At 31.7% G+C, this 10564-nt stretch overlaps 2 protein-coding genes and 1 long non-coding RNA gene across 5 annotated transcripts; 1 reads left to right on the top strand and 2 right to left on the bottom strand.

The window, feature by feature from the left end:
- Positions 1 to 1655: 1655 nt before the first annotated feature.
- On the bottom strand, positions 1656 to 5482 carry LOC102674462 (histone acetyltransferase KAT7-like). Of its 3 annotated transcripts, none has more exons than XM_031514431.1 (9): positions 5248 to 5482; positions 4680 to 5148; positions 4357 to 4602; positions 4001 to 4264; positions 3749 to 3928; positions 2696 to 3065; positions 2316 to 2610; positions 1992 to 2236; positions 1656 to 1898 (listed from the first exon to the last, which is right to left on the bottom strand). In XM_031514431.1, the coding sequence occupies exons 1-9, from the start codon at positions 5263 to 5265 to the stop codon at positions 1700 to 1702; spliced, it is 2286 nt and encodes a 761-aa protein (XP_031370291.1). In that variant the 5' UTR covers positions 5266 to 5482; the 3' UTR covers positions 1656 to 1699. The 3 variants fall into 3 exon arrangements, with proteins under 3 accessions (XP_031370291.1, XP_006624238.1, XP_006624239.1); XM_006624175.2 differs by having other exon boundaries at positions 2696 to 3053; XM_006624176.2 differs by having other exon boundaries at positions 2696 to 2984.
- A 178-nt stretch (positions 5483 to 5660) lies between these two features.
- LOC102674671 (ATP-dependent RNA helicase Ddx1) lies at positions 5661 to 9065 on the top strand. Its single transcript, XM_006624177.2, has 12 exons — positions 5661 to 5835; positions 5947 to 5998; positions 6058 to 6248; positions 6325 to 6524; positions 6606 to 7076; positions 7168 to 7337; positions 7409 to 7571; positions 7658 to 7844; positions 7923 to 8216; positions 8294 to 8511; positions 8583 to 8703; positions 8761 to 9065. Exons 1-12 carry the CDS (start codon positions 5820 to 5822, stop codon positions 8877 to 8879), a joined length of 2202 nt encoding a protein of 733 aa, XP_006624240.1. The 5' UTR covers positions 5661 to 5819; the 3' UTR covers positions 8880 to 9065.
- Positions 8958 to 10558, bottom strand: LOC102674807. Its single transcript, XR_422829.2, has 2 exons — positions 9232 to 10558; positions 8958 to 9132 (listed from the first exon to the last, which is right to left on the bottom strand). It is a non-coding gene; the product is annotated as an uncharacterized LOC102674807 (long non-coding RNA).
- Between the last annotated feature and the right edge of the window lie 6 nt (positions 10559 to 10564).

The following is a 10564-nucleotide window of genomic DNA, read 5'->3' as shown; positions in this document are numbered from 1 at the left end:
TGTACCGGCGTCGCGGCCGCCACCGCCGCTGCGGATGCAGCGACCGGCTATCCGTCGAGTACTACGCCCTTTTGTAAGATGCGTAATGCAATCTATGTGTAAGGACCATGTATCGCCTCTCCTTTTGTCGTAATTCGATCGATACAAGAAATTAGCTATCAGCTTTTCGTGAAATTATCTTCCGCAACTCCGAGGGGAGAACGAAGGATTCAGAGGGATGATGAACGTGTCTCTGAAATTTTGGTAAATCCGAAGAGATCGATGCGCGCTTGAGAAGAATTTCGGGGCAATGAAATATCAAAAGAAAATAAAAGAATAAATATATATATATATTTAAAGAGAGAGAGAGAGAGAGGAAAATAAAATTTGTTGGAAATCTTGTAAGAGAAATAAACAAACGTGGAAGTAGAATGTTCTCGTAGAAAAGAAGGAAAGGGTCGAAGAAACAAACGAGAGGGACGAAGAAGGAAGAAAGAGGCGTAAAACGTTTGCTCGAGGTCGAAGAAAATTTTCGTCGCCCTCCTTCTTCCTTCGTGAAAGGGGGCGGGAGGGTGTAGATTGGCGCGTCTTGCCAGGGTCAGAGGTCATTGAACGTCGGTAAAGATTTCGACTCCGGCGATGCTGTTCCGCAGTAAATAGGCGTGCGTAGCGCCCGCACTCTCTCTCCCACCGACATCCTAGCCAACCAGACCAGGAGTGCTCGGGTAAAGAGGGGTCACGGATACGAGACACCCTCTTCGCGATACACACCCTCGTTCGTGTAATCCCTACAGGCTACGTGAATGCCATTACGGCCCTAGTAAACCACAAAATAAAGACAAAAGCAATTTTTTTCTCTTTTGAATATAAATTTCTACGACAATCTTGACTGCCTTATCCGTTTTCGATTACGTCTCTTTAACGAGCAACGCCTATTTGAGAATTTGCCAGAAAATTTTCCCTTCCTTCTCTTAATTAATAATTACAACCAATAACGATACAGTCGAGTTTAATAATGGATAAGGACAAAGAGATTGTGGCGTGTTGTACACGTTGATAAAAAAAAAAAAAAAAAAAAGAAAAAAAAGAAGGAGTAACAAAAGCAAGATGAAATGTCACTTTTTAATAGGCTAAATGATTTTAATATTATCCACGAGGGTCGTACGATAGAGACGCCTACCACATAAACGTGGGCTCCATTTACGCAAGTGCTAACTGACACAAGTACAACGGACATCATCGTTCACGCACAGTCGCGCACGTACAAGCACGTGCTCCGCATTAATATCGCTGTTGGTAACTTGTCGCTGCGAGATCCGTGCCAATAAGAAACGCCCGAAGAACTTTTCTTTTATGCCTAGCTTGATTTTATTTTTTAACTGCGTCGAATACAACCGACAAATGCACAGTTCATTGACATTGTTCACTTTCACTGTACTGCAATGTCTCCCGTCTCTCAATGTAGTTTTAGTAATTTTCCGTTTGTAAAATCCGTGCCGGAAAATAATATCTCAAGCGATAAATAATTTGTAAAAATATTTGTTCAACATTTCGCAATCATTCGTTCTTCTTTAACCTACTTTATAATTTAACGTGTATTGCGCAAACGTTAATCGAATCGAAAGATATTATTTATTTGTTTACCATAAATATCAGAAATATACGTTATGCTCGAATAATTGATATCGTTTTATTTTTTTTTTTTTTTAAGAATGTAGATTTAAAAACTCACCTTACTGAAGTATCCGACCGTGTGACAACCTTCAGAATCGCCAATCGTCATCACATAAAAAAGGAAAGGCTCGACATCATAATACAATGTCTTATGATCCAAAAAGAATTTTGCCAATAAACAGAGATTTTGACAATATTGCTTGTAACGTTTCCCATCGACTTCCCAAACACCTATTTTATCTTTTCTGTAGAAAAAAAAAAAAAAAAAATAAATAAATAAAATTCAAAATATTTCTAGAAAAAATAATGTATATATATATTGTTTTGTATTTACTAACCTATACACTTCATGTCCAGGCGGATGTCTCCATAAACATTTTTCTCGATGCCTTCTTAAAACTTGACGACTTTTTGCATATCGTAAACAGTATTCGCATAAATAAAGTTTTGGAGCACGACTAAATTCCTCTGGGTATGGACTTTGATACCATACTTCCATTTCCCACTTTCCCATTTCGATAACTCGTGTACCACCACTATTTCTGCCTTCACCGTCGTAATCTAATTCTTTTAATTCTTTTTCCTATAAAAAAAAAAATTATAAAATAACATAATATAAAATAGCATTTGTAATTTACAACAATAAGTGTTTTTCAACTTACGATTTTTTCACTTGCGATCGCTTGCGCTTCCATAAATAATTTTAAATCGTAGTCTGGCGTTAAATTTGTCAATCGTGGCTGACGATCTTTCTCGTTTCCCTGAAGTTCACAACTACTATCGCTTTCGTTTCCATCACCAGCGTTTCCTTTCCATTTATTTCTCATTTCTCTCACTTTTAATTGATAATTACGCTGTTCCGTTGTTTGGTGCAAGCCTTTTGGAGATTTTTTCGCCAAGCATGCTATGGCTTTTTTCCTCTCTTCTTCGCGTTTTTTCCTCTCTTTATAAAATTCTCTGGAAAAGATACAAAAGAAATATGTTTTAAATATGTCAGAAAAGCATAATGCTATATCATATCATATAATAAAATATCACTTACGCGCAAGCTTGTGGCGTAGTGTTGTGATACAAAGGACAAGCTTCTAAAGTGAAATGCGAATCGAGCTTTCCAGAGAGATGGCCCCGAGAATCGCATGTTGGCGCTAGGGGACATTCTCTCTCCTTGTTTACGCGTGTACGGCCATAATTGCCTTGTCCTGATCTTCCAGTAGTAGCATTTGATGTACCACTGTTCTGTGGTATTCTGTTGGCTGCGGATGAATGTCTGGCTGCAGTACTAGGTCCAGCACGTTTAACGGGCGATTTGCTGGCACTCCTCTTGCTCTCAGCTACTCTCGATAAATCACACCGGATCAGCGGAATTTGCAGGATACGTTTACACGCTACCGTTTCCGTACCTGAGAACCATACTGCCGCCGTAAGCAAAAAGACTGTATCTGCATCTTAGGACACCTTGGACATGCTTTTTTGTATACGAAATGTTTGTCCCATCGACCAGTGGATTCCTACGGGCCATATATATGTCCAATCCATCCATCCAGAACCGCAAATACTGCTTTTTTGTGTTAAGGAGGCAGCATAGAGTCCTAAATCCACCGCCTGCAGAAAATTCTCTACCCGCCTCTTTTCAAGATATTCATGCTAATAATTTCGATTTTATCCGATCAAATAATCGAAATATAACTAGAGATATTTACTACGAGAGAACGGTGGTACTATATAGTAATAATGTACCTAAGTGTAATATACGTTGAAACTAGTAATGAGGTTACGATAAAAGATTGATAGGAGGAATTGAACTTATGAAAGGAGAAAATATGAAATCAGTTCAATTGGTTAGTCTAATTTCTAAACTAATATTGTTCGATATAAAAACGAAATAAAAAGGGAAATAATAAATAAAAACTACTATGTATTAAGGATATATAAGTAATAAAACACACATATGATATAAAACATGTTAGATAGAATTTAAGAAATACCAATTTTTTAAATGGAAACATAATGCATAAAGAGATAAGAGGGAGATATAAGGTTAATAGTAAAACGATTCGCATTCTATGATTGTTCCTACTATATATTTTATATATACCTGTATCGGATTCCGAATCGCTGGCTGCCTTTGCTTGTAGTTGAAGCAATTTGCTACCTTTTCGAGTCTGAAGTTTTCGTTTGCCTTTAATAGTTGCTTTCGACGTGCCCGTTTCACCATGTTCATCCATTTCTTTCTCACTCGCGGACGCGTCGGCTTCATCTTCGCTTTTTATTGTATCTAATAATCGCAATAATTTTTTTTAAATTCGTTATTAAATTCGTTTAATTAAAAGCACCAACTACTACTTACTTTGTCTTTTTGTACACTTTTGTGGTTTTACAGGTGCAACTGCTGCAGAAGGTCGCTTTGGTGGAACGTTTGTAGTGGCACTTATTGTTGTACTTGGTTGAGTATCTTTTTTCTTTGTTTGTGGTTGTGGACTTGTAACACTTTCTGATGATTCAGAATCTGTGCTACTATCTGTGGAAGCTGATGAACCTGATCCTGCAGAACAGCTTTTCGAACTTGCAGAACTATCTGATTTTTGAGATTGTGCAGATTTAGTTAATAAACCTAATACATAATAAATCAATTCATTTAAAATTCATTAGGATTATTTCGTATATTACGTATAAGATTTCGTATATTATGTCGCAATTACATACTAGATCTATTTGGAGCAACTGCTTTCTGTTTTGCATCATTTGGTTTTGGTTTAGATTGTTGATTTTTTGTGTATTTCGTAGAACTATTTATAGGTTTTACTGAATTAGTTTTTGTTGGAATACCACTGTCACTTTCACTACTATTCTCAGGACTGAATATACTCTTCTTTTTTAACTTTTTTTGTACAGGTTCAGAAATCGTTTTTATAGATTTCTCAGGACCTTTTCCATTAGCACTTGTAGAGGCTTTTAAAAAAATATATTATCAATTAACAAATGAAAAAAAATCTAAATAAAATTTCTTTTAAATAATGTATTCTTACCACAAGGTTTATTTGGTTTGTTAGCAATTGTTTTAGGATTTGGTACATTTTTTTGTTGACCAGTAGTAGCCACTGACTTAGCAGGTGGCCTTTGTTGTTTAACAACAGGTGCTACCGTAGCAGTTGCTTTTGGTTTAGTAGGTGGCTTCCTTTTTGTTGTTGCTTTTACTTTACTTGGTGATCCTTCTGATTCTGAAGAATATACTACAGATCTATTTTTTGGTGGTACTCTATCTTTATTTTTATTTTCTACAGAAGGAGCAACAGCTGTATCAACTTTAGATTTGCCATGTCTATTAGGAGGGAATGTTGTTTTCTTTTTTGTCCTTTCTGTATCAGATACTTTTTGACTATTAGCAGAACTGCTAGAATTTTCAGAATCAGATGAACTAGATTCACTGCCTGAACTTGAAGAACTACTTGATGAAGAACCAGAACTAGTTGTTGTGGTAGATTCTGAACTAGTGGTCTATCATTAATAATAATATTATATTTATTAATTCACATTTATATATAATATAAACTATAAAAGTAGAATGAACATATAACCTGTAAAAAATGTACATACCTTCCATTTTGGAGTCATTTCTACAGTGCTATCTTTTAAATAAGCAACAAATGGTATTTAAAATCATTTCTGCAATAATATCTATTTTTCTCCTGAACATGTATGGAATTTATTTACAATAAACTTGATTAAAACAACAAATCTTCCATTTTGTACTTTCACTCACAACAATTCCACCATATTAATATGTTATATCGTAGTTCTGCGCAAGAGTAATGTGACCTTAAGGCTAATTTAAAAATAAGTAAAAAAATAATGTTTATTTTAAAATATTTTATATAATTTATAAATAATTGATAAAATGAATTTTATTTAATATTAATGTTTGAAATTTTAAATTAATTTTTAGTTTAGTAAAGAAAATTAAAAAATAAGTGATATGCAGAATATGAGAATGTTCTATATTATATTTATGTGTTCTATGATTCATGCATATAGATGGCACTTGAATCAGATATCTAAATATCTCTTGACACATCTGATCATTTCTTAAAAAGTACCGGTGCAATACTTTCTTTAATGGTATATCTTTAAATTTAAATCTATAAGAAACATAAATTAAAACTAGAAAAATGACGGCATTTGAAGGTAAATAATTTATATCTTTTTAAATAAAACATATAATAATATTATCAATAAAATTATTATCTTTGATAAGACTGTTAAAAATTTTTAAATATTATTAAAATTTTATTTAAGAAATGGGTGTCTTGCCTGAAATTGGAAAGGCAGTTGATGAAATGGAATGGACGTAAGTAAAATAAAATTATGTATATAAAAGAAAATATTAAATATTATATATTTATGTAGATTACCAACTGATGTCCAAGCTGAAGCAGTTCCATTAATTTTGGGTGGTGGAGATGTTTTAATGGCTGCAGAAACTGGTAGTGGAAAAACTGGTGCATTTTGTTTACCAGTTTTGCAAATTGTATGGGAAACTCTAAAAGATTTAGAGTCTGGTAAAATGAGCAGTAGTTCTAGTAGTCATCATCAACCTTGTATGTTTTTTTTGATATTTGTTACAAATTATTTTGTGCTTTTTTTATTCAACAATGATAGCATTTTTATTTACAGCTGCACATTGGGCATTAAGTTTATTTGATAGAGGTAGAGCATTAGCTGTAACTCCTGATGGTTTAAGATGTCAAAGTCGTGAACAGAAAGAATGGCATGGTTGTAGAGCAAACAAAGGAATTCAAGGAAAAGACAAATATTTTTTTGAAGCTATAGTAACTGATGAAGGATTATGTCGTGTAGGCTGGTCTACATCCCAAGTAGTTATTTTAATATTTTATTAGTTTTTAAAAAATGATTGATAAAATATATTATAATTATTATTATATTTATAATTATAGGCTTCACTAGATTTAGGAACAGATAAATTTGGTTTTGGTTATGGTGGAACTGGTAAAAAATCAAATGCAAAGCAATTTGATAATTATGGAAAATCTTTTGGAATGCATGATGTAATTGGATGTCTTCTGAACTTATCAAAAGGTGAAATTAGTTTCACATTAAATGGAGCAGACTTAGGTCCAGCATTTACATTAAATGCACAACAAAAGTCACAGACTTTTTATCCAGCTGTAGTATTGAAAAATGCAGAAATGTCATTCAATTTCGGAGCACAACCATTTAAATATCCTCCTCCAAATGATTATATAGCTGTTGCTTCGGCGTCTAAAGAAGCGATAAGAGAGAATTCTATAAATAGTAACCAAACTCAAAGCAAAGAAGATGGCAAATCTAAATGTAATGCTCCTCAAGCTATAATCATGGAACCTTCAAGAGAACTTGCAGAACAAACCTATAATCAAATACAAAAAGTAAGATATCAATAATTATAACTGATGTTAAAATACTTATCTTTTTAAAATATTATAATTTATAATTTATAAAATGCGTTTATTTCTACAGTTTAAAAAATATTTGAAAGATCCAGTTATTAGAGATTTGTTGGTTATTGGCGGAGTTAGTGTAAAAGAGCAAATTTCTGTATTAAATTCAGGTGTAGATATAATAGTTGGAACACCAGGACGTCTAGAAGATTTAATACAAGGTGGCTATTTGTCTTTAACACATTGCAGGTATTATATAATATATTTTTTGTATAATACATTTATCAAATATAATAGTTATTGTATAATTTTTTTTTCAGATTCTTTATTTTAGATGAAGCTGATGGTCTATTAAAACAAGGTTATACGGAATTAATCGATCGTTTGCACAGACAGATACCAAAAATTACATCAGATGGAAAAAGATTGCAGATGATTGTTTGTTCTGCAACTCTACATGCCTTTGAAGTAAAAAAGATGGCGGTAAATATTTAAATTGTAATTTGTAATGTTATATAAGTTTTAAAAAAAATATATAACAAATTTTTATTTTGCATATATTTGCATAGGAACGTTTGATGCATTTTCCAACATGGGTAGATTTGAAAGGTGAAGATGCAGTTCCCGAAACAGTGCATCATGTTGTTGTAATAATAGATCCACAAAAAGATAAATCTTGGCATAATTTACGAAAATGTATAGAAACGGATGGTGTCCACAGTAGAGATAATATAAGACCCGGAAGTAATAATCCTGGTGCGTTTCGAATTAAATAATTCCGCATAACTTATGATAATTTTATAAATCTAATAACACGTTAAATATGTTTTATAGAAACACTTTCAGAGGCTGTAAAAATATTAAAAGGTGAATACTGTATTCGTGCCATCAAGGAGCATAATATGGACAGAGCCATTATATTCTGTAGAACTAAATTAGATTGCGATAATTTGGAACGATATTTGAAACAATCTGGTGGAAACCAATTTTCATGTGTATGTTTGCATGGCGACCGAAAACCTGCAGAGCGTAAATCTAATTTAGAGAAATTCAAAAGACAAGAAGTAAAATTTTTAATATGTACCGATGTTGCAGCTAGAGGATTAGATATTTCAGGATTACCTTTCAGTCAGTATATTGTGTTAATATTTAATAAATTTTTATGTAATTTTATGATTTTATTATTTGTATAATTCTTTTTTTAGTGATTAACATAACTCTACCTGATGAAAAATCAAATTATGTACATCGTATAGGCAGAGTTGGTAGAGCTGAACGAATGGGTCTAGCCATTTCGTTAGTTAGTAAAGTTCCTGAAAAAGTATGGTATCACGGTGAATGGTGTTCTTCTCGTGGACGAAATTGTTACAATACTAATCTTACTGATAAGGGTGGTTGTTGTATTTGGTACAATGAACCGAACGTAAGTTTTAACATAGTACGACTTGTTTACTTTTTTCTTTGACTTTCAATTATTGAAGTTATTTTTTCCAGTACTTAGCTGAAATTGAAGATCATTTAAATATCACAATTCAACAAGTTGATCCAGATATGAAAGTTCCAATGAATGATTTCGATGGAAAAGTTATATATGGAGAAAAAAGAGCGACAATGGGTATGTAAATTTTATACTAGTATTATAAATTATATCTTAATGTTTATAAATTTTTAGGTTCCAATTATCAAAATCATGTTCAGCAAATGGCGCCTTATGTGTCCCAATTATCCTCTTTGGAATCTAAAGCACAAATTTGGTATCTAAAAAGACATTTGGTGAAAACGGCGAATTAAAATGGTTTACACATGATTATATGAAAAACTTACTTACTATGTTCTAATTTAATTTAACTCTATCTTCATATATTATGCTTTAATATGTTATACTAGTGTTTGAATAGTCTCTTAATATTTATAAATATAGTGTACTTCCAAGTGTAATATATAAATTTGTTACAATTAATATAACATATTACTTCACGTAACAATGTGTCTCAACATTTACTTCATAATTAATTATGAATGAAGTATTTTCGATATATTATCTCTAAAAAAAAACATATGATTTAGATAGCACTTAGATAATATATGTGTATATAAGACATATGGTAAGTGTTTATTGTTTTTATAATCTTCATAATTGTACCATCGCTATTTTAGTTACACAAATGTATAATACAATGGCCTTGCAGTACTGTTGATTTTGTAATTTTCACAATATCTTGGTATGTTTTTTATTTGTATATGTGCATGTGCGCGCACGCGCGCATGTGTGATTCAGTTTTTTGTATAATATATATATCTATATATATATATATTATATATATTATATACTCTTAGAATTTACTAAATGATCTTTGTTTAATTACACATAATAATTTATACACATTTCTCGAAATCAATAGTAAACGACTAAAGTTATACAGTATACAAATCATACTGTTTGTTCTCTGCATTCAGATATAGCGTACGTGTTCTCCCTTTTTTGTTTAAATAGTGTATATGATTCATATATAACACGCTATACGAACATAACGCGTCTCTCATCGACACGAGCGAATGAGACGCACATATTTTCACACTTGTAGGTGATTTCATTTTATTTCTTTTGCACAATTAGTACAACACGAGTCGAATTGTTTATTCGCTATAATAATTTAATTAATTAATCAGCATAGATTCATGAAAACATTTCTTCTTTTCTTTTCATATTCAGACAGTCATCACAGAATGAGAATGAAATATTTATTTTATTTTTTTGTAATTTAAAAACACATTTATAATCGTACGAGTCATTCTTCCTTTTTATTTTAATGCATTATCAGTTATCATTCACGCAGTCATTCAATCATTTTAATTCAATGAATTATATTTATATCATATACATATATATTTATATAATATATAAATATACATATATATTTATTTATTTATTTATATATATTTGTATATCATATATACTACATGTCCACCCCACGATCCTTACTTAAATAGCTTCGACAACTAAACGACTCAGGCGATCAATACTTGTTCGTGTATTTTATATAGTAACCATATCTTTTCGTTTGATTGCATTGTACGCAATGTGTGTCGGCTTATATTTTTTATTTTACTTTTTTTATTGTGCAGTTATATCGTGTGAATACTCGTTAATCTAAGTATTTAAAAAAATTCTTTGTGCTCGTTCTCGCAAGAGCACAACTTTTTAATACCAAGAGTAATCATGGGGCAGACAACATTTAATTTCATTTCCTAACGAATTTCTGTATTATTATTCATTTACATCACGCATATTTTTTGTTTTATATTTTTCTGTATATTTTTTTTTCTTTTCTTTATACGCGTTATTATCCATTTACTCGCATAATTAGCGCTTATTCGAACATTACTCTTTAACGCTTTCTTCTTTTACTCTTACTTTTGCGCCTGCATCAATAGTAATCTTTCTTAAGTCTTCAGCTAAACATATTTCTAAGATA

The sequence above is a fragment of the Apis dorsata genome, unplaced genomic scaffold, assembly GCF_000469605.1.
Source record: "Apis dorsata unplaced genomic scaffold, Apis dorsata 1.3 scaffold_995, whole genome shotgun sequence".
Lineage (NCBI taxonomy): Eukaryota > Metazoa > Arthropoda > Insecta > Hymenoptera > Apidae > Apis > Apis dorsata.
Note: the sequence above shows the minus strand (reverse complement) of the source record. Positions and strands in the feature narration are given on the sequence as shown.

Excerpts from the sequence above, each read along its gene's own strand:
- LOC102674462 (XM_031514431.1), bottom strand. Across the intron at positions 4,603-4,679 it reads CAAACCAAATAAACCTTGTG|CCTCTACAAGTGCTAATGGA; the intron begins GTAAGAATACAT and ends TTTTTTTAAAAG. Across the intron at positions 2,237-2,315 it reads CGATCGCAAGTGAAAAAATC|GAAAAAGAATTAAAAGAATT; the intron begins GTAAGTTGAAAA and ends TTTTTTTTATAG.
- LOC102674671 (XM_006624177.2), top strand. Across the intron at positions 5,999-6,057 it reads GTTGATGAAATGGAATGGAC|ATTACCAACTGATGTCCAAG; the intron begins GTAAGTAAAATA and ends ATATTTATGTAG. Across the intron at positions 8,704-8,760 it reads AGAAAAAAGAGCGACAATGG|GTTCCAATTATCAAAATCAT; the intron begins GTATGTAAATTT and ends ATAAATTTTTAG.